General features: G+C 37.8%; 2 protein-coding genes across 2 annotated transcripts; one reads left to right on the plus strand and one right to left on the minus strand.

Annotated features, from left to right (window-relative positions):
• Window positions 1-2159: 2159 nt before the first annotated feature.
• Window positions 2160-3157, minus strand: LOC103681167 (olfactory receptor 51A7-like). The gene has a single exon (XM_008710699.1). It carries the CDS (start codon window positions 3093-3095, stop codon window positions 2160-2162), a length of 936 nt encoding a protein of 311 aa, XP_008708921.1. The 5' UTR covers window positions 3096-3157.
• Window positions 3158-17547: 14390 nt separating this feature from the next.
• Window positions 17548-18486, plus strand: LOC103681215 (olfactory receptor 51A7). The gene has a single exon (XM_008710747.1). It carries the CDS (start codon window positions 17548-17550, stop codon window positions 18484-18486), a length of 939 nt encoding a protein of 312 aa, XP_008708969.1.
• Window positions 18487-24104: the final 5618 nt, after the last annotated feature.

Below are 24104 nucleotides of genomic sequence, written 5' to 3' on the forward strand. Positions count from 1 at the left end.
GAGCATATTGCAGTGTGTTTATTCTCCTTCTTTGTTCTTCCCCTTGATTTGTTGAGCAAGCTAAATACAGTTTTATAGGTGTTTAATAAATGTTGCTATCTGATGAAACTTTATTACAGTTGCTATTTATTTTTTTCTTTTATTCCCAGTTGACACTTGAAAACCTGTTTTTAGAATTATTTTGGTACATTCTCAATGAAATGTTGCTGGAAGCCAAACTGGAAATGCATTAAACCTCTATTATAATTGAGGAAAACAGATTGTAGTCTATTCACTCTTATGATCCAGGAAAACATCTATTGATACCTTATGACTTGAGCAGTTTCTGTCCTGTGAAGATCTGAATTTCTGGGTGGAGGGCAAATACTAAAGAATGGAGGATAAATATTATTCCTTGTTTCTCTCATGACAACCTGTTTGCTTTCTCTTGTAGCTAAACAGGACACGAACCATTTTTCAGGGCAGCTTCTTTGACTTAAAATTTATAGTTACTCCTTACTGATTTGGGAAATAGGTTTTTTTTTTTTTTAAATCATTTTAGATGCTCTGTGTGCTTGTAATTTTTTATCATATTCTGAGTTGTCAAAGGCTTGTTTTTGTACGTGTGCCTTTTTTCCAAACAAGTTGGGAAATGGGTCAGACTACTGTCCAGATGTCATGTATATACAGTGTACAAGTCTGGAGATGTGCCAACAAATTTGATGTAGCCAGTTTCTTTAAGCAAACAAAATGTAAGTAAGAAAGAAAGACAGGTGAACTAATAACATAATTGGAAATAACCTGGGAGGAAGTCCAAAAGTTTGTCTTGACTAAACTATGGGCATCTAGGTAGGGTCAGCTATTGAACAATAAGAACTCAGTTAAACTCACCCGGGGACATAAAATGTACATGAATATTTATTCATCAGAGAACAACTTCTTCAAAATGGTTCTTTGGAACAAATAATACTAATTATTTGTGAGTTCAACTGAGGCAATAAAACATTGAAATTGATTACCAATAGTTTTTTCCCAATGCACAGTACGAACTTTGTAAGGGTTTTTGTTGACTTATTCTAAATTTCATATTTTATACCTTTGCTCTGAAGTACTCACAAATAAAAGATAAGCTGGAAACAAATGAATTTTACAGAGTATATTGAGATAGCCAATCTACTTTAGTCAACTATTTTTAAAAAATGGAACCATATATGTATGAATATCATTTTATATTGTTCAACATATGGTCATATTTTCTGCTAGTTTGAAATTATTTCTAGCTTGTTTAGTGTTATTGAATATATCATAGTTCAAAATACCAAGTGCTTAAACAAACATGAGAGCCATTATTTTAAAGTAGTAAAGCAAATCAGTGTTTTAAAAATTACTGAATTACTAGCTTTCGTATCTCCTACCAATAGCAGAAGAGTCCCTCTGTTCTCCTTTTAGTAACTATAATTTCTTGGAACCCTGTGTAATATGGAGGAAAAATCTGGTCTGTCTTAAAGAATGTTATGAGAGGGCTTATTGCCATATTTCAAGGCTATGAAAGCTCTAACATAAAAGAGAATCACTGGTTGTCCCTATTTGGTTACTAAGGAAAGAGCAAAGAGGAAATTTTTAACCAATTTGCACTTGACAATACGCTTCTTTCCTTAAATGGGAAATCAAGGATTTGCATTAAATAGACTGAAGACCCCTCAACAAGTATATGTCTGAAGGCTGCCTGAAAGAAAATCCATAATTGGATTGGGGTAACGTCCTTTCACTTTCAGTTCCTTTCGTATTCCTTTTCTATAAGCGGGCACAAGCTCTACTCCCATGTGTATTTATCCTTGTGCTGTAATAAATAGTGTAACTAAAATTCTAAATCAGTGTATTGATGCATGATTTTAATAGTATTGCCAAACTTCTCCCTCTCTCTCTGTCAAATCAATCAATCAATCAATCAATCAGTCAATAAAAATCTTTAAAAAATAGTATTGCAAAACTATTCCATACTTATCTGTCAATGCCCATGTCAGTCCTAGGCTCACAGACCTCAGTGCCCAGCCCATATGTTGTAGTGATTACAGGAATGATTAAGGAAGATAAGAATAAATGTCCATAATATTTTGCTTAGAAATATATTATTTTATTCTCTGATCTTGGCTCACCTTGCCTTACTTTTCCCCGTACCTTCATTTTAGACCTAATTTTCCCCAAACCTTCTCACGAATTTGCCGTGTCTTCACACAGTATACAATAGGGTTCATCAGAGGTGGTACTAGCAAGAAAATGTCAGCAATGAGGATCATGGCCACTGGGGACTTGTGCTTGCCAAAACAGTGCATGGAGGCCAGAGCAATGATGGGCACATAGAAGATGAGCACAGCACAGATGTGGGAGACACAGGTGTTGAGGGCCTTGAGCCGCTCCTTATGGGATCCAATGCCCATCACGGTCTTCAGGATGAATATGTAGGACACAGCAATGAACACACTGTCTGACATCATACAGAGGGCAACGAAGAAACCATAGAAAAAGTTGACCGTGTTGTCAGAGCAGGCCAGCTTCATGACGTCCTGGTGCAGACAGTAAGAGTGAGAAAGTAGGCTTTTCCTACAATATGTCAGTTTTTGGAGAGTGAAAGGAAATGGGAGCACTAAGAGCATGCTTTTAATGAGAAACACCAGGCCCATTTTGGCAACTCTGGCATTGGTGAGGATAGAGCTATATCTCAGAGGGTTGCGTATGGCCAAAAACCGGTCAAAAGACATGACCAGGAGCACTGAGGATTCCATATCTGTAAATCCATGGATAAAGAATTCTTGAGCAAAGCAGGCATTTGGGGAAATTCCTGTAGCATTGAAAACAAAGATCCTCAGCATAGTAGGGAGGGATGAGAGGGAGAGGCCCAGGTCAGAGACGGCCAGCATGGAGAGGAAATAGTACATGGGGGCGTGGAGTGAGGGCTCTGTCCTGATCACAAAGAGGATAGTGAAATTGCCAAGGATGGCCACCAGGTACATGAGGCAGATGGGGACAGAGATCCAAACATGAACATGTTCCAGTCCTGGGATTCCAATCAGGAAGAAGGTGGTGATCTCAATTTTAGAGGAATTGAGAGTGTGCATGATGAATCAGCTGTAAAGTATTTATTCCCAGATCTGAAATGACACTTTCAAACGTAAGTCTATTATGCACATTTCCCTCCTTTCAGCACTTTCCTCTGAGACGTAAAATGAAATTTTGGAAGACTCATATCAAGAGATAAAAGAATGAAGTGTTTCCTTCTGAACAAGCTATTGATAATAGAGTCAGATAATGTTAATTGGTAAGGACAACCAGAAATATAGGAACTATCTTGACCAATCACATTTCTCCATAAAGTCCTCAGAAAAAACACCCACATAAAGAGCAGTGACCTGCAAATAAATTACCCCTTTTCTATTAGTATTTGCCCCTCCCCACCGCCAATCCAATGAAAAATTTTATACAGTTAGGCTGAACCATAAGATAACAATTTTTGCTTGGTCCAGAGTGAGACCAGAATTAAAAACAAAACAAAACAAAACAAAACAAAACAAAACTGGAAACTGCCGGAAGTCGATTTTAAGAGAGCAGATACTAAGTGGTTTCTCCAATTTCTGTAGTCTTTTCCTCCAAATGTTTTTCAGGCCAGGACTCAAGCTTCGAAAGCCGACCTTACTCACAAGCTTTCCACAGGAAGAAGTACAAAGAACGGATAGAAAATAGGTCCTGTGTGCTTGACTGTTAACCCTCTCCTATAGTATAGTGAAAAATCCCATTTTCTTGAATGGAAGCAGATAGAATGCTCTTTAAAATGAGTAATCCATATCAGTGCTCTGCATCCATGAGCATGGGAGGAGAGAGAGATTCTTAGACTTGCTTTACAGGCCAGCATACACTCTCATAAGCACAAAGCGACACTGCCAACTGGACTATAGGCCAGTCATGGTGGGTGGCAAGGTGAGAGACATAGCATGTTGGTGATGAGGGAGACTGGTATTCTCTGGATCTTTTTTTTTTTTTTTTCCTGACACCATAAGGTAAATAGATGTTCTACAACTATAGTTTGTTTTTATAGACAACTGAGCTCACTCTGGACCTTTGAGAGTTTTCTCTTTCTTTATGGAATTAATTTAATCAGGGACAATGGCGTTGCAAGATACATAGAGCATATTGGTTTCTACCCCTTTGCCTAGAGAAGGGAGGGTTTAATTCAGAAGCTTGGGCTTTGTCCAGAGCACTCTTGCCTATTAAGAATCAGAAACACAAGCTTTTCAATTAGTTCATCTTCCTCTCTCCTCCCCTGAGGTCAGGGGATGAGACTGAGAGTGCCAACCTTCTTGTCACCTGGTTGAAACCAGTCCCCAACTTTAGGTGAGGTCCAAAAGTTACCACGTTAACATGAGAAAAGACAACTTTATCTCTCTCATCGCACAGCAAATTCCAAGGGAAATCAGTGCCAAAAACAAGCATGAAGACCAAATACATTTATTATGAATCACAATATTGCAGTGACTAATTCCTTTCACTCACAAAGCATTTATGCCCCTACGTATTTTTCTGTTAAATATCCTCAAACATTCCAGCAGGCTTGCCATCTCACTACTATACTTGCCCTTTCCTCAGCACTAACAGCTTTCTCAGAAGTCACGTCCTCAGAAAGTCTTTCCCTGAATACCCAGCTGCTTAGGTCATGTTCTATTTCCTTGCTTAAATCCAATTAAAATATTAACTTCACTTTGTTTATCTCTGGCATACAGCAAATCCTCAATAAATATTTGTGAGATAAATGAAAAAAAATAACCTTCTAAAGACAAAATCAGTGGATTTATTAAGGTAAAGTCTTTTTTATATTTTGAAAAAACATTTTATCAGAAGATCTTGGGATTAGCATTAGTTTAAAAGTGTATTCTTTACAAAATATTAAAATAATTCAACTTAAGGGCAATAAATAAAATACTTAAAAATACACTTATCAAGATAATTTATTAATCTTTGTGTATGTCATTAGGTAATTAATAAGTACATAAATAAGTCACTTCATAGAAAGACAGATAGATAAAACACTTCATTTTATCCCCATGTTCTAAGGTCTAGAGAAGAAAGGAAGAACAATAGAGTGATTGAAAGAGAAAAAAAGGAAACAGGAAGGGTTTATCGAATTGTGCTGGATATTTTATACTTGTTATTTCATTTAATCCTCATATGGTATTATTATTCCTGATTGACAAATTTGAAGACAGGAGCATAGAGAGACTAATTTCTTGGGAAAAAATGTGTATTTTTATGAACAGACGTGAGGTTTTGTAACCTTAACTCAGTGAGTTTGCTCCTTGGTGAGTTACAGACGGAGACACCCCACGGGGAGTGTCACACAAAGGAAACTATTTGCAGCAAATGAGATCGTGGGGAATAACTTCCAAAGCAGTGAGTCCCCAGCAGAGGTGAGTGGGTTCCTTTTATCTAGGGTTTCGGATGAATATTCAGAAAGGGGAGCTTTGTCATTGCTTGTAAAGGCAGGCATAAGGTGGTGCAGGAGTACTTAGAAAACAGGCCCACACAAGCATCTTGTCTTATGTTAACAAAGCTTGTGCTCCTTTTAGGGCAGAGACTTTGACATTATAATGAAGCAGAGGTAACTGTCAAATGAGGGGCGGGACTACCCGCAGGCTCTGAGAGCTGGTATGAACTGACTGGGCTCCTTATCTTGGGTAAGGAAGGCAGGGTCTTGCTCTGTTTTGAAATAGCCCAAGGAATTTTATCACTGATTGATCCTCTCTGATATGGTTAGGCTATTTCCTGGCCTCATAGAGACTGTAGGTTTTTGTGTTATTCCCTTTGTTCCCTGAAAGTCCTTAACTACTGAGGTTTTTGCATTTCTTTGTAATTCTGACAACGCAGGAAGTTCTGCGAGAGACGTGTACTTGGGCAAGTAGTGTGTAGATCATGAAGATGGCTGGGGTCCTAAAAAGACATCTCTAGTGTCATGAAAGCAGCATCTTGCCTTTCTTTCTCTGGGGACCCATAACTCTTTCTGCTTAGAGTTTGAACCAATGTCATTTGAATTCAAACTTTTTCATTTATACTATGCGTCCTATCTCATCTTAATAAGTTTAAAAACTGAATACATCACAAGGAAATTGCATTCCGATGGAAGACAAAAAATTAGTGTTGGTAATAAGTAATATGAATGGCAAGAAAGGGTGAAGCCTTGAACTTTATCGCATCCCAGTTCCAATGCCCGATAGTGTTACCTCCGCAGCTATTTTTCATCAACATAAGTCATTTCAATTTCGTTTCTGACAAAATTGCATCAGATGAGAAATAAAAGGCCAGTAGAAATTGTCGATAGCAAAACCCAGCAAATAGAACCAACTGTGAGACAGCAAAGGCAGAAAGCATGTAATCAGTACCTGTTTAGCCAGATCAAGGGGTGAGGAAGATGAGAGATGGTTCTTAAGCTGAGGGGGGAAAAAGAAGTGCAGATATTTTAAAAACAGGGGAAAAAAGAAAGCATTGGGAACTATTACTATGTGTTAAACATTGTCTTAGATAATTTTTACATGTAGATATTTCTGCTTTCAAAATATTTGCTCAGCTTTTTATGTGAACTTGGAAATAAATACCTGTGAAGCCTCATCGCCCAACTGATGAACAGGAGATGGCAAAATAGCAGAATTACTTTGAAGATAAGATACAGTTACTGGCAAAGCCCTGATCAGTCTGGAACAAAACAAACCTACCAGCAATAGAGTTAGGAGTTAGTTGGACAGTTAGGTACTCAGGGCCAGGGTCCCCAACAAGGAAATATGGAGTCAGGACGGCTAAAATAAAACAGCACTAACATCCTACATTACAGCTTACACAGGACCACACTAGCATTCTGCTCTGCAGCCTTCGCAGAAATGATTTCTGCAAAATGTCTTAAAATAAGGCAATTAACCACAAAGCACTTGTCAATATCATGGGCAAGGGGCAGTTAAGAGAAGCCTCCAGATGCCACCCAAAAAAGGCCATCAGCACATAGACATTAACCTAATAGGGAGACAGATACGTGAACCAAAGCTCTGATTGGCAGGCCTCAGCACATCCTGATTGCTTAAGATAGTTCTGCAAAAGAGCTCATAAAACCCCCTACACTTAGAAACTCCAAGGGCAACCCTCCCAGGTCCCCTCCCGCTTTGGGAGTTTTGTACGATTGCTCAGTAAGCTTTGCTTTGCTGCCCACCACTCTTCGTGTGGTCTACCTCTTTATTCTTCTAACCGGCGTGACCAAGAACCGTCGGCACTCAAGGCAGAGAAATCCTGCAACAGTAGTTATCACCAAAAAGGGCCCAATGCATTTGTTTCTCAAGTGCTTTATGTAGAGACATTACTGAAATATTTCTTCAGAAAATTGACTTCCTCGAGAGAGAGTCCTAAATGTTATTACTAATATGAGTTAAAATTCAGGAATGCTTCCTCTTAGACGAATGGTGCCTTAAACTCTTCATGTCCATTATTTTATTTAATTCTCAGAGCAACCCTATGACGCAGGTGCTCTTACCATCACTGTTTTATGAATTAGGAAAGACAGAAACAGCTAGTAAGGGATGAAACTGGAATTCAGACCTAAGTGTGTCTTATTCTCCTGCCAGAAGCCAAGCACTACCTTCTACTCCTCCTTATATTACTTTTTTCCCAATCTCCTGTGACTCGTTTAATTTAACAAGGTTGTCCTCTGGTCCCTGTTCCAAAGTTCTTCCAATAACTTGAGACCATAATGTCATCTTAGCTTCCCTTTCTTCCAAGACTAAAGCCCTCCCTGTGAGTCCAGTCTAGCGGCTGAGACCCTGTTACCCATGGCTTGATTCAACTTGGGATATCTGCCTTCCCATTTTTTGCTTAGGCAGATAATTTTTTTTTAATTTAAATTCAAGTTAGTTAACATGTAGTGTAGTATTAGTTTCAGGAGTAGAATTTAGTGATTCATCACTTACATATGACACCCAGTGCTCATCACAAGTGCCCTCCTTAATACCCATCACCCATTTAGCCCATCCCCTACCCACCTCCCCTCCAGCAACCCTCAGTTTGTTCTCTATAGTTGAGTCCCTTAGGGTTTGTCTCCCTCTCTGTTTTTATCTAGCCAGATAAATTTTATGCTTTCATCAGACTGGTTTTCCTATTTCCCAGTCCCTCTCTCACTCTGTCTAGCATTTGTCTAACCGCATGAACAACTGGATGCTTTCTAAGATGAACCATGGATGGGCAAAGTGAACAGTGCCAGTGGATGGCTAGATTTTAATTTTTATAGCTTCTTCTCCAAATTTAAGTTAAATTCTTCTCTTGTCAGGCAAACATTGCTCTGAGAAAAGCTGCCTCCCTTCCCTCCTGCTTTTGCAATCTTTTTTATTTTACTTTATTTTTTTCCCCACCTCTTAGCGCTCCTTATATCAGCTTCCATTCAGTGCTCCTCATTCACAGTCACCTTATGCACAGTACCCATTCTTCAGGCACTCACGTTTCAGATACACTTCAGGATACAAAGCCATATTATAAGGCACAATTATGTGAGGGCCCCACTGCATTTACCATTTGACCACATAGTGAAACAGAAATGACTTTCGGCTACAGGCTTCTCAGCCTCAGTGTACCACATTTGTTGACTAAGACCTTTATCTAGAGATCACAGACTCTGAGCAGTGTTCTGAGTTTTGCACTCATGGGACACCGATTCCTCCAGCTCTGCTACCCTCTGTACACAAATGATTTCCCTGAGAAATTTCCTAGAAATCCCTGAAAGAGGGCTTGGTTCAGGACCGTAGTTTTAACCCATTGGTTCCCACAAGACCGTGAAAAGGTCAGACTGGGGTGTCCCACAGATTTTGGAGACCTGCACATATCAAGGAGAGCCTGCGCCAGAGGTGAGGGAAAGCAGTTGGCTCCAAGAAATCATTTAATTCCAAGTTAATTGATATATTATTTTTGGTTTACCATTTCTTTGTTTTTTCTACTTTTTTTTATCATCAGTGAAAGTGTTTTTTTCCTGTCTTTATTATTGAAATGTAATTTACATATAGAAAGACACAAATTTCTGATTTTTACCTATACATGCGACCAAGTAACAATCAAGGATGCACTAAAATCTCCAAATCTGATTATGAATTTCTCTTTTTAGTTGTTACTTTTTCTTTGTGTATTTTGAGGCTTTCCTATTAGATGTATAAACATTCAAGTTGTTATGACTTTATGACTTTATGAATTGACCCTTTTATCATTGAAACAACGTCTCCTTTTTTCTTGGTGCTATGTTTTGCTTTAAATTCCATACGCTCTGATAAATATGGCCACATTCACCATATATATATTGATAGGCATGATACATCTTTTCTATCTTTTTACTCTCAACTTATCTGTGTCTTTGTATTTCATACCCAACTTTTATAATTGGCATGTTTTTTAATCCAGTGTGACTAGTGCTATTTTGTAATTGTGGTCTTAACTCATTATATTTAATGTAATTATTAATACATTTAGTTTTATGTCTATCATGTTTTATTTGTTTCCTCATTGTCCCATCTGTTTTCTCTTCTCTGTTATATAGCTTTACACTTTTTAAAAATCTTTAAATCAAACCAATTCACATATGTCTCAGTATTCTATTTTATTTCCTCAGTTGGGTTTTGGCTACACTTTTTGGGTTTTGTTTTTTGTAGACACTCCTTGGATTATGGTATGCAAACTTTTAATTTCTAGAGTCCACATCAAATTAATATTATACTTCCCCATAGGTAATGCAAGAAACTTTTTTTTTAAGATTTTATTTATTTATTTGAGATAGAGAAAGAAAGAGAGAGTGAGCATGAGCAGAGGAGGGAAAAGCAGACTCCCCACTGAGCAGGGAGCTGGACATGGGGTTGGATCCCATGAGCCAAAGGCAGACAGTTAACCAACTGAGCCACACAGGCTTCAACCCCCTGTTTTGTTTTAAAGATTTTATTTATTTAGGAAAACTTTTAAAGTATACTTACATTTATCTCATTTTAAAATTGTATGCAGTTATTGCCAAGTACATATTTCTACCTATGTTACAAATCCCTCAGTACACTGTAGTTCTTTTACTTTAAAAAGTAAACTATAAGGTACAGAAATTGAGAATAGATAAAAAATATTTTATGTTTACTTACATGTTCATTCTTTTGAGCATTCTTCATTCTTTCCTGTTTATCTGAGTTTCCACCTAATTTTATTTTACTTTAGCTTAGAAAACTTTCTTTAGCATTTATTGCGTGCAGGTCTCATGGCTATGAATTTTCTAAGGTTTTGTTTATCTGTAAATATATATATATTGCTTTCTTTTTGAAAGATAATTTTGACAAATGTTGAATTCTAGGTTGACAAATTTTTCTTTCAGTACTTTCAAAATGTAATTCTATTGTCTTTCCATCTTAGCATTCTTTACCATTGTTTCTCTCTTCATATTATCCTTTCTTCTCTGCTTTTAATATATCTCTCTTTTTTTTTTCAGTATTTGACTGTGATGTGTCTGGGTTTCAGTTTATTAAGACTTTCTTACCCCTACTACTTTTTACTGCCCTATAGAAAATAATGACTTTTATTCTGTCCAGGACATTCTCATTTTTTACATAAATTAATGTATTTAAAATTATTCCACATTCTAATTAGGGACAAATAAATCTCTGAATTATATTATTCAAAATAAGGAGAAAATAGATGTTTTTTAAATATTTAAATTTCAGTTAGTGAACATACAGTGTAATATTGGTTTCAGGTATACAATTTAGTAATTCAATGCTTACATACAACACCTGGTGCTCATTACAACAAATGTACTCCTTAATCGCATTACCCATATTTAACCCATGTGTATTCATGTCTTCTGCCCATTTTTTAAAGTGGATTATTTGTTTTGGGGGTGTTGAGTTTACTTGGATACTAATCCTTTATTAGATATGTCATTTGTGAATATCTTCTCCCATTCTGTAGCTTGCCTTTTAGTTTTGTTGATTGTTTCCTTCACTGTGCAGAAGTTTTTTATTTTGATGAAGTTCCAATAGTTTATTTATTTATTTTTTATTTCCTTTGCCTCAGGAGACAGATCTAGTAAGAAGTTGCTATGGCCAATGTCAAAATGGTTGCTGCCTGTGTTCTCCTCTAGGATTTTGATGCATTAGGGTCTCACTTTTTTTTTTTTTTTAGATTTTATTTATTTATTTATTTATTTATTTATTTATTTATTTATTTATTTGACAGAGAGAGACAGCCAGCGAGAGAGGGAACACAAGCAAGGGGAGTGGGAGAGGAAGAAGCAGGCTCTCAGCAGAGGAGCCTGATGTGGGGCTTGATCCCAGAATGCTGGGATCACGTCCTGAGCCGAAGGCAGACGCTTAAGGACTGCGCCACCCAGGCGCCCGTAGGGTCTCACTTTTAGGTCTTCATCCATTTTGAATTTATTTTTGTGTATGGTGTAAGAAAGTGATCCAGTTTCATTCTTCTGCATGTAATTGTCCAGTTTTCCCAACACCATTTGTTGAAGAACCTGTCATTTTTCCATTGGATATTCTTTCCTGATTTGTCAAAGATTAGCTGACCATATGGTTGAGGGTCCGTTTCTGAATTTTCTATTCTGTTCTACTGATCTATGTGTCTATTTTTGTGTCAGTACCATACTGTCTTGACCACTACAGCTTTGTAATGTAGCTTGACGTCAGGCATTGTGATACCACCAGCTTTTCTTTTTCAAGGTTGCTTTGGCTATTCAGGGTCTTTTGTGGTTCCATACAAATTTTAGGATTGTTTGTTCTGGCTCTGTGAAAAATGCTGGTGGTATTTTGATAGAGATTCCATTAAATGTGTAGATTGCTTTGGTTAATATAGACATTTTAACAAGAGAAAATAGACTTCTGTTAACATTATTTATCTGTCTCAAAAATGTCCATGGATATTCTTTAACATATAAAATACATTTACTTACCTTCTCCATAAAAAAGAAACTCCAAAATCCATCTGTTACAGAAGTTATTGGTTTGACTCTATTTAAGGTAGGTTTTATTCAAGAATAGACTCTTAGATGAAGATTAGCATGAAGAATATCTTTTTTGTTCTTTCTCTCTCTCTGTCTCTCTCTCTCTCTGTGTGTGTGTGTGTGTGTGTGTGTGTGTGTGTGTGTGTGTGTAGACTTTCAGTAAAAATGCCTATAGGAGTATGGAAGAATCTTGATTGGTTAGAAGGATAATTTGATAATTGTATTTAAATAAAATAAAATAAAATTCAAGGCAGTTGCAGCGGGTGGCTTTGTCGGTCTTACAGAAAACTCTGAAACGGAATAGCCCTTCAGAGTGATCACAAATTGAGGCAAAGAGGCAAGATTTATGTGCTTCTGCATCAACCAGTCACTGAATGAAATCTCCTCCACCAGCCAGGAATTTGGGTGAGGCAGCTTCATTTGGATCGGAAAAATTCCAGAAGGACTCCGTTATATTCCAACAGCAGCGAATACTCCTGGATGCTGGGGAGGGAGTGTCTCAGTTCTGCAATAGTGCTGTCTGCATTTATTAGAGTCTGCCCTAGCACCACTCATATCCAACTGCTTCATCTAGTAAATTCACCCAGTCTGGAATACCCCTCCAGTGTTTGGGTTGGTTTCTTTGCCTGAAGGAACATAATATAGAAGGTTAGAGAATGAACTACAACAGACACCACTCCCTGCAGTACTCTTGAAGCCTCAACTCATCTTATCATTTTCTACCTCTAACACCCCTTCTATATTCCCCTTACCCTCAGCTAGTACCTTTATTGTCAAGGTGTATTTCATGGTGGAGTGACCCAGATCCTTATTCCCAAAAGGTATGGACCTCTGGGTACCATGCTCTTCTCAGGGTATGGCTGCTGCACTTGTTCATTCATCATCAAAATTTGTCCGGAGAGTATGAAGAGATAACTAGCCAACCATCTGGGTACTGAACATTTTCTTCCCTCCCACTGTTTGGCAGCATCCTTAATTTTTCCTGATGAGGGATTAATTACCCTGCCAGGTTAACGACGTCTTTTTTGTGTCTGCTGGTCTTTGAGCTTGAGAAGATCAAAGTTAGTAGGCAGGAACTATAGTTTAAATTTTAATTGTACCCTTGCTATATCCCACACTCTGGGAATGAGGACCTCCAGCCCAACAGAGCCTAAACCACAGGAATGAGAAACAAAATTCCCAAGTCACTGGAAGTTATGTAAGTGGGGCTACTCTTAACTTTCTATATCTTTGTTCTCAGATACATGTATGCTAATTATTATATATATATTTTCTTTATGCTTAAATTATCAAATTTTCATATTGCTTCATAGCCTTGAGTAACTATTTTTTTAAAAAGATTTTATTTTATTTTATTCGACAGAGATAGAGACAGCCAGCAAGAGAGGGAACACAAGCAGGGGAGTGGGAGAGGAAGAAGCAGGCTCATAGCGGAGGAGCCTGATGTGGGGCTCGATCCCATAACGCCGGGATCACGCCCTGAGCTGAAGGCAGACGCTTAACCGCTGTGCCACCCAGGCGCCCCCCTTGAGTAACTATTAATCAATTTAGGAATTAAACCACTGTAGGACTTTCAAAAAATTAGAAAGTTATGAATAAAATACAAGAGATAGCTTTAAAATAGTTCTACTGTAGGCAAGATATAATGTAGGAGGCATGTAATTTGGGGATACCTGGTTGGAAATCTAACAAGCATGACAGAAATGCCTATTTCAAGGCTTATCTAATGACAATTGCCAAAAATGGATCAAAGAAAGAACTGGAATAACCGGTAAGTGATTTTCTACCTGGTAAAGTGCTTTCATAAATATTTGATACTTGCGTGTTGTCTCCATTTTCTGGATGATTAAACTGAAGTGAGGAAAGCAAAGTGGTGTGGTCAACTAAAGTATTTTGATTACAAATAACTTGTTCTTTTAACTGTATTGCCCAACTGCTATGAATGCTACACTTCAAGCTTCCTCTATCAGTGTGATTTCTAGCATTTAACTCTCACTTGAGTAGTTCCTCAATTGTTTTGCCTCATAATTTCTCTCTAGCTCCTGTTGGAGCTCTTGGGTATCCAAGAGTTAAGGTACTAGGCCCACCCCTTGTCCTGTAAGTTCACTGGGGATCCCAGAGAGCAGGCTGTTTCTCTATTCCTCCCAAAGGCCCATATCCCAGGGGGAAGTAAAAGTAGGTACATCTAGATAAAGCGGAAGTCAAAGTTGAAAGTTCTTGCTTTTATCTTTCAGGGACATATTGAGCATCTAGTTTTGGTAAGTGCAATTAATGAAAAATCCACTTGTAAACCTAAAGCTAGGGCTTTGTTAAACAGTTTGTATTTGAAGAAATGATTATGGAAAGGAAAAGGAAGTGGTTTGTGTGTGTGTGTGTGTGTGTGTGTGTGTGTGTGTGTGTTGTATGTATGTAAATGAAATGTGGATGGGAGTACCTGCCTGAAATTTAGAAAGGATTTTATTTATGCTGGTATTAAGAAGGTCCCATTTACTTGGTAATATCACGGATAAAAGTGAACCGTATTGTCAATTAAGATAGAAAAAAATCGGGGCGCCTGGATGGCTCAGTCGTTAAGCGTCTGCCTTCGGCTCAGGGCGTGATCCCGGCGTTCTGGGATCGAGCCCCACATCAGGCTCCTCTGCTGGAAGCCTGCTTCTTCCTCCCCCACTCCCCCCTGCTTGTGTTCCCTCTCTCACTGGCTATCTATCTCTGTCAAATAAATAAATAAAATCTTTAAAAAAAAAAAGATAGAAAAAAATCCTCTTCAGTCAGTCTAGAACTTGATGTGTGGAATGATTGATTAGGAAATTTTGGTGAAATAATTATTAGTAGTTGGTATTTATTGATTATCTTCGTATGTTAAAGACTATATCAGACGATTTTGTACACAGAGTTTTAATAGTTACATAATAACTGTTTTAGATAGCTATTGTGTTTATCATATTTAACAGAAGAGTGTATATATCTGCTTAGAGGCCTAAGCAGCTACCCCAGATTCACACAGATGGTAAGTTGCCAAGCTGAGATTCACACCTGGGTGCTATTGCATCTGATCTGAGGGCTTCTTTTGTACCTTAAAAATGGAAATGCTAAGAGGTCTAAGCAATGTTTGACATAATGACTATGATCCTTGAAATACCGTCTTCCTTTGATAGCCACTGTGTCCCACTCTGCTAGTTTTTTCTCCCAGATCTCTGGATATTCTTGGACAAGATGTTCCCAACAATCTTGCTTCTCCTCAGGACTCTGAGATTTAAAATTTGTATTTTATACATTTTTCTTGGGTGATCTCATCTACTTTCATGACCCATTTCTCCTGAAGTTCATACTCCATGTCCAAAAGCATACTCTGAGTAAGAACGAGTTTACCATTAAGATTATAGGTGAGCAGAGCAAGCATAAATATCCCTTAGTTACTAGTAGAGATGAAAAGGAGAGGGCATTAAGAAATGATTCTAGGGGCGCCTGGGTGGCAACGTTGATTAAGTGTCTGCCTTTGGCTCCTGTCACGATCCCAGAGTCCTGGGATTGAGCCCCACATCAGGCTCTCTGCTCAACGGGGAGCCTGTTTCTCCCTCTCTCCACTGCTTGTTCTCTCTCTCACGATCACCCTCTCTCTCTCTCTCTCAAATAAATAAATAAAATCTTTTAAAAAAGAAAAGAAATGATTTTACATGTCTTACATTTTTTCCACTCACATTTAGTTTTTGTGCTTTGGCCGAGAGCCTTTTATGTTCTAGAAACTATGTTGATGACAGATACATGAAAATAAATAAAATCTCTGCTGTGCCTTTCAATATTTAGGAGTCAGTGTACATGGTGGTAGCGGGGTTGGGTTGAGGAGGGATACATGAAAACAGTACGTTATGAAATAGCGTAGAAACTGTTGTGGTGAAGGGTGTACAACAGAAGTATTCCATGAAAGACCTAAGTCACTACTCCTCAGCCAAAGAGGAAAAGAAAAGGGAATAAAGATTAAGTGTTTTTGAAATGAGGACTTCTCTTATGACTCCTGAAGAAGAAGATCAGAACAAAATTTGCTAACTGGTCAGTCTGACAGATTGGATACAGAATGATTTTCATGGTATTTGAAAATCTACTACCATCCTCAAAATATACATCCTTTGGGCTTGGCATGAGGCTTACTGCCGTGGTGGGAGATAAATAAGACATGTCAAACTGTTTAGGAGCTCCCAGTCTAGCATTTGCAGCTCAGTTTACAAGCTGACAAAAAAGACCTGCATCGATAGTGCCCAGAAAATAGTAAATATGTTGGTAGAGGGCTGCTTGTTATGTATTATGTTTTCTGTAGTTATCCTCTAGAGAATTACAAAATATAATATCAATCCACAATCAGACTTCAATTTAGAGGAACCCAATAATTTCCAGGGTCCCCTGTATTTTCCACTGAAGACTAATTTTTCTTCTATTGCCATTTGAACTTACGAAAAATGGTGAAGTGAGGTTGGCGTTGTATGTAAACTCTAACCTCCTATTGGCTCTCCTTTCATTTTTAAGTCTGCCATTTTTTTGCAATTGAAATTATTAATTTAATAATTTTCATTTGCTTATGTATATATTCATTAGGCTTACTAAACATAGATGGGATTTATGATGGTTATCCTAGACATGTGTATTTCTCCAGCAGTTTATGCTGGTCATTCAACATCGTGATATCCTGAAGCTCAACAAATTCATAGTAAGTTGAAACATTATATATTTTTCCTTGGAAAATATAATTTGTGAACTGTTTAATAGAGACCCTAACAATCAAATGAGGCTTTAGTTTAATATACACGTGGATTTAAAATTTTTACTTTACAAGGAGAAACTGAATGATTGGATGTTTTTCATTTAGAATTTCTTTAACTAATTCAGTCATGAATATAAAATAGAAGATAATGTGATCAGGAAAGAGATGATGAACACGCACCTGATGCTATTTTATGGCTTCAGTACTTTCCCTTGGAATGATAACATGATAACCTGAAGTGTGGTACATAGATGCTTGAGCTAGGAACTATTTCATCTCATATTAGTCTATACATTTATTTTCTAGCATTTCCTATTTAGCATAGTGTAGGTATTTTCAGGGATCTTTGATTATTTTCTTAGACTATTATTTTTAAACGTTTTTGCATGAAGTCAGGATCTTGTTATAAAGCCAATGAGAGGACTACTAAAGATCATTGGAAAACAGTGAGAAGGATTCTGAATGCCTATCACTGACTCAAGCAAAGCAGCTCTGTTATGATAGGATGCTTTCATATTTGGCTAAAAGTGTTGGAAAATCACCACCATAGGATAAATTGTTATAAGTGAAATTCCCATGTGGGAGAACATAAACATATTAAAGGACTTTTGATTAATGTTGAAAATTGCATTTTATTTCTATTATGCCAAATATGCTTCTGAGCATAGCATATAAAAGAGCTGCTTATCTCCACAACACTGAATTTCATCCTAAAGTGTGACTGCTTTTTATTTATGTGATTTCAGATCTGGCTAAAAAGGTCCTATTCCCACTCATGTCTGCTTTCAATAATTCTGAGGTCCAGCTTTTTCTTCTCATTGGAATCCCAGGACTGGAACATGCCCACATCTGGATCTCCATTCCCATTTGCCTCATGTACCTGGTTGCCATCACGGGCAACAGCACCATTCTCTTTATCATTAAGACAGAGCCCTCGCTTCATGAGCCCATGTATTATCTCCTTGCCCTGTTGGCCATCTCTGACCCGGGCCTGTCCTTCTCCTCCCTTCCTACCATGCTGAGAATCTTCTTGTTCAATTCCATGGGAATTTCACCCAATGCCTGCTTTGCTCAAGAATTCTTCATCCATGGGTTCACTGTCATGGAATCCTCAGTGCTTCTAGTTATGTCTTTGGATCGCTTTCTTGCCATTCATAATCCCCTGAGATACAGTTCTCTCCTCACTAGCAGCAGAGTTGCTAAAATGGGGTTGATTTTAGCCATCAGGAGCATTCTTTTAGTGCTTCCATTCCCTTTCACTCTAAGGAGATTAAAATATTGTCAGAAGAATCTCCTTTCTCACTCATACTGTCTACATCAGGATACCATGAAGCTGGCCTGCTCTGACAACAAGATCAATGTTATCTATGGCTTCTTTGTTGCTCTCTGTACCATGCTGGACTTGGCATTAATTTTTCTGTCATATATGCTGATCTTGAAAACAGTACTCAGCATTGCATCTCTGGCAGAGAGGCTCAGGGCCCTCAATACCTGTGTCTCCCACATCTGTGCTGTGCTCATTTTCTATGTACCCATCATCACCCTGGCTGCCATGCACCGCTTTGCCAAGCACAAAAGCCCTCTAGTGGTAATCCTTGTTGCAGATATATTCTTGTTATTGCCACCCCTAATGAACCCCATTGTGTATTGTGTAAAAACTCGACAAATCCGAGAAAAGGTCTTGGGAAACTTGTTAAACATATGTAGGAGATAAAAATTTGAATATAGAAGTAATAAATTATGAACTGGTAAGTATGAATTGACACCTATTTCAGTGCCACAGTGGTTACTTTCTAGTGGAAGACTGTGGGAGAGTGAAAAGAATTTACAGTAAAGTCAGGAATACATTATTGAACAGGAAAGATGAAATAATCAGGTGATAAATGATACGATTCACAGGGGATTAATTCATATTTTGAGTAGTTGAAACAAAACCCTATATAATGGAGCAGTTGGGTTTGAGTCATCCCTTAAATAATGGATACGATTGGACAGATTGAGATTATTATTCAAGCAGCATTTATTAAATTTATATATTTACAATGTACACTCACTATGCTATCAAGAAGAAATGAACTGACGAGGTACATAGTAGCCATGAAGGATGTTAGTCTGGCTGGAATAAAGAGCATAATTTGGCAAATAGTGAGGGATAATTTTGAATAGTGTGAGTGAACCAGATTTTGGAGTACCTAGAAAAGCTTGGAGAAGTCTAAATGCAGGAGGTACTTGGGAGACAATGTAATCTCTACAGCAAACAGCTAACGTGATAACTCAAATGTTATGAATGGCATGTCTGAAAGCATGAGCAAGATGGATTGATATTGAGAGAGATGACGAGGGGATTGACAGGCTGCAGCAACAATCCCACTACGAAGTGATTCTGGGAATGGGCAGAGACGGAATAGAATCATTTAGGTTGCTTTATGTTGTTGTCTTTGTTGTTGTTATACAATAAGCATAATTTATAAGAAATTTGGAAATTCCACTAAACAATGAGTGTACGTACACGTGTGACTGAATATTCGAAGACAGACATGTTGAAAGAGGAGGCTGGCGTAACTGTTTATCTGCCACAATGAGAAAGATAGCATTGCCCTCCTTTGCAAGACAATAATACTTAGTTGTAGACATGGAAGTAAATATATATATATTTTAAACAAGGTTCAGTCATCAAACTGTGAAGATCTTCCCTTATTAAGCTATCTCAATTTTTTTTTTCACTCACTGATTCCCCCTGCAGCTGTTTTAGTTCAGATTTAAAATTCCCCCTTGGATTACCCTATCATACTGTACGTTGAGATGAACTATTTGAAGGATCTTTTTAAAATGTAAATGTCACCACACTTAAAATCCTTCAATAGATGTCCAGTACATTACAAGATCATGGTAAGGCTCCATATTTGCACAAAGGCTTTCCATTATTCAATACCTACTTTTATCTACTACGTTATCTGTTAATACTCTGCCTTACACTTCAATGGGGTAATATAAATATATTACATTGTTACTTATACCTAATCCTTTGGTGTGTTATATGTCAGGAATGCTGTATTAGTTTTTTATTGCTGTGTAAAACAGATTATCATAAAACTAATGGCTTGAAACAACACAAATTTATTTTCTTACAATTCTATAGGTTAGAGGTCTGACATGACTTTTACTGGGCTGAGGTCAAGGTGTTGGCTAGCCTGCATTTCTTTCTGGAGTTTTTCCAGCTTCTGAGACCACCTGCATTTTTTGATTCAAGACTCCCTTCCTCCCTACACAAAGCCAGCAATATAACATCTCCTGTGCCCTTCTTCCATTGTCTCATCTCCCCCTGACCATAACTTAGGAAAGGTTCTCTGCTTTTGAGGATTCATGTAATCAGATTGTGCCCACCTGGACAACCCAGGATACTCTCCCTATCTCAAGGTGTCTAAACTTAAATACATCTACAGAGTGTTTTTTGCCAGATATGATAATCTTTTAATAAATTTCAGGGATTAAGACATTGAAATCTTTAGAGGGAATATTATTCTGCTAAGAAAAATGCATTTCTTCAACTCTTTAAAATTCCTCCCATTTAACAATTCAGTAGGAATATATTTCCTCTATTAATACTTGGCTGACACCCTTCTGCTCCAAGTATTATAAGTTCATATTTGAATTTTGTTCCCTCTCAGTGTACTGATTTCTACAACGTAATTTCAACAAGCATTAACTCGTAATTACTTAAAGGTTGTTTGCTTTTGCCAAAGTGTAAATCCTGTGATCTACAAATGTCTGTATGTCTTACTTATTTTTGTATCCCTATTGCTTAAAACCTACTTGGACAAAGAAGCACTCAATATTTGTTGGTAAGTTTGTGAATTCGAGTGACCATCATTGAATAAAATCGCTGCTCATTTCCTAAGCTTAAAACCCTGAGCATTTTGGGGCCCCTGGGTAGCGCAGTTGTTTAAGCGTCCCACTCTTGGTTTCAGCTCAGGTCATGATCTCAGGGTCCTGAGATCAAACCCTGCATTAGGCTCTGAACTCAGCAATAAGTCTGCTAAAGTTTCTCTCCCCTCTCGCTCTGCCCCTTCCCACGTACGTGTCCTCTCTCTCTCTGTCTCTTTAAAACAAGGAAATAAATTCTTTAAAAACATCCTGAGCATCTCTGTGGACAGAGGCCTGAAATTATACCGTGTTAATCACCACAGATTAGAGCATATGATCATTTCCACAGGCAGCTCCCGTCCTACAATCATGCCAAGCCTGAAGGAAAGCCTATAATGTCTACCAGAACTTTACTGTCTGCTATGTTAAAGGCCAACAACTGCCTCCCCTATTATTTCTCTCAACTCAAGTCTATTTTTTACACCCGTGTCCACTCTCTCACTTTATTTTCCATATTCAAACTGACATGAAGTCCCATAGAAGTTTTGCTCCCAACCATCTATCAATCTTTCCTGATCTATCTCTTCTGCCATAATCCTCATCCACATCACCATCCTTTCATGCAAGAACTTTTTAACCAGCTCCTAATTTGGGCCCTTCCTTCAACCTCACCCTCCAATTTGCTCTCCACTTTGCAGCCAGAGTGACCTTTAGTAAAACAACTTACGTCATACACTCACTTAAAACACTCCTGTTCTTTCTTACTACAACTGGGGTAAAGAACAAAGTCCATGGCCCTAAAGAACCCCCACTACCCCAGCCATGACCTGGTTGCTGTGTCTTTTTCTGCCTTACCTCTGGGTCAAGAGGCTGAAAACAGCTGGACCTCTTTGCTGTGGGTACCATGAAAACTCAGGACAGGATAAACAGACAACAGCCAGAGAACAAAGACTTACAAATGGAAAGGGCCATGGAATTCATTGACTGCAAGTTTCTGATTTGCAGATAAAGAAACAGAGCCCAGAAAAATGCAATGCCTTTCTTAAGGCCACACAACAAATGATAACTGAAATGGTTATAAATGAAGTTCAGAATATTTCCATACAGTCATTTCTTTTAATTCTTAACTTCAACTTATTAAAGTAGATATTACAAGCCCCCAAAACTTCGGGGAAAAAAAATCCAATGGGATAAAAGAAGGGAGAAATTGGAAGAAAGGAGGATTACTTTTCCTGGGTTAAAGAACACGTCAGACCTAAGCCTCTCTTCTAGGCCTTCCAAAGGCGAAGGCACTGTAGGGGTGTGGTAGCTGGAAGAATTGAAGCCATGAACAACAAGAGAAAGAAGGTGTTAGGATTTCACCCTCTTTCATGTGTGGTCAGATTGGTGGGAGGGAATAAGATCTCAGATGGATTAATTTAGTGCTCTGGAGAGATTAGGTCATATATGTGAGAGGCAAATATATTACATACACTTAATTGATGATGTATTATTTGTTCCATACTGTACCAAATATATTAGGCACAATATCTCATTCAATCTTTGTGGTAAATACCTGAAGTAGATAGTACTCTTGTCCAAAATGCATGGCTTAGAGAAATTGAGCGATTACTAAAATTGCAGGCCAGAGGACTGGGCTCAGGTCTCTTTGAGGCCACTTGCCTTTGTTCTAAAGTGTTACGCTATGTCGTCTTCCAGGATATAAATGAAAAAGAACAAATGAAAGACATTGGCTGTTTAGGGGATACTGATAGGCCAGATGTGCAAAGTGGTGGTCCACAGGACAAAGCTTGCAGAATAAGGCTTTATTTCCTCCATATAACTGTGAATTATTTAAAAATTGAACGAGTTCTCAACCTTTAAAAATCATGAAATTTTACAGAAGAAACTGGATCTTCTTTATGTTACATTGTAAAGAATTTATTTTCCTGTTTTATCAAGTATTCTTCCAAAGCAACATTTTGGCTTTGTGCTCTTCATATTCAATAATATACTCGATTATTTCTAATTCTCTATCTTTTTTTAAGAATAGTTGACCCACAACATCACATTAGTTTCAGGTGTACTACATAGTGATTTATGGTCAATTAATCTGTGACAAAGGAGGCAAGAATATCCAATGGGGAAAAAACAGTCTCTTCAATAAATGGTGCTGGGAAAACTGGACAGCTACGTGCAGAAGAATGAAACTGGACCACCTTCTTACACCATACCCGAAGATAAACTCAAAATGGATTATTACCTAAATGTGAGACCTGAAACCATAAAACTCCTAGAAGAAAACATAGACAGGAATTTCTTTGACATCAGCTGTAGAAACATTTTTCTAGATGTCTTCTCAGGTAAGGGAAACAAAAGCAAAAATAAACTCTTGGGACTACATCAAAATAAAAAGCTTTTGCACAGCAAAGGAGACCATCGATAAACCAAAAGGCAACCTACTGAACGGGAGAAGATACTTACAAATGATGTGTCTGAAAAGGGATTAATATCCAAAATATATAAAGAATTTCTACAACTTAGCATCAAGAAAACCCCCAGAAAAATCTGATTTTAAAATGGGCAGGAGACCTGATTTTTATTTTCTTTTTAAAAATCAGCACATCTAGTTCTATCAGCCCAGCATTCCGGAGCTGAGTAGTCATGTCCCTAAGACAGTTTGCCAGAGATCATACCCTACTACTTGCCATTGTTCTTCCACAATTTTTCTTCACTCATTTACCTTATTAGGTGGCCTTCACAGGGATGTGAGTTTATGACTCCAGTGCCAAATTTTCTTTGAAAGAGGTAAATGAGAGAGTCGTCTGGCCTTATTATAGGTTTAAGATATGACTCCAGGTCATGAATCTATCTCCCCCCCACGGCCTTCTCGTCCAGGTTCCGGAGCCACAGATCCAAATGCCTAATTGAGTCTACTTTTTAATGAGAATAATGATAATAATAATACTCCACAATTATTGATCATTTACTAAGTACCACATATTGTATCAAATGCTTTACATAATATATGGTAGCTTAGTACACTTATTCCCCTATTAACCCATTAGGAGGTATTATTATCTATCCCTATTTGGCAGATGAGAAAGTTGGAGCTTATAGGGGTGAAAAAAACTTTCCTGGATACACAGCTAGTAAGTGATGTAATCTGGATTCATCTCAGGCTGATTTATTCCTGAGCTTGAGTTCTTAACCACCGCTACACTCTCTGGTGCTCAGTACCTTCAAAATGCAATTAAGTAATTCCTCCCTTTAAGCCTGCTCCTTATCAAGTATTCTTTATTTCACTAAGTAGAACTCTTGTACACTTAATTCTTCAAAACTCAGACCAGGAAGTAATCTTCAATCCTTCCTTCCTGGAGATCTAATATATGGCATGGTGACTGTAGTTAATAATACGGTATTGTATGCTTAACATTTGCCAAGATAGTTGATATTTTTTTTAAAGATTTTATTTATTTATTTAAAGAC

Source organism: Ursus maritimus, unplaced genomic scaffold (assembly GCF_017311325.1).
Source record: "Ursus maritimus isolate PB19 unplaced genomic scaffold, ASM1731132v1 scaffold_16, whole genome shotgun sequence".
NCBI classification, from domain to species: Eukaryota; Metazoa; Chordata; class Mammalia; order Carnivora; family Ursidae; genus Ursus; species Ursus maritimus.

Coding starts and splice junctions, on each gene's coding strand:
- LOC103681167 (XM_008710699.1), bottom strand. CDS start 3,095: ATGCACACTCTCAATTCCTCTAAAATTGAGATCACCACCTTCTTCCTG.
- LOC103681215 (XM_008710747.1), top strand. CDS start 17,548: ATGTCTGCTTTCAATAATTCTGAGGTCCAGCTTTTTCTTCTCATTGGA.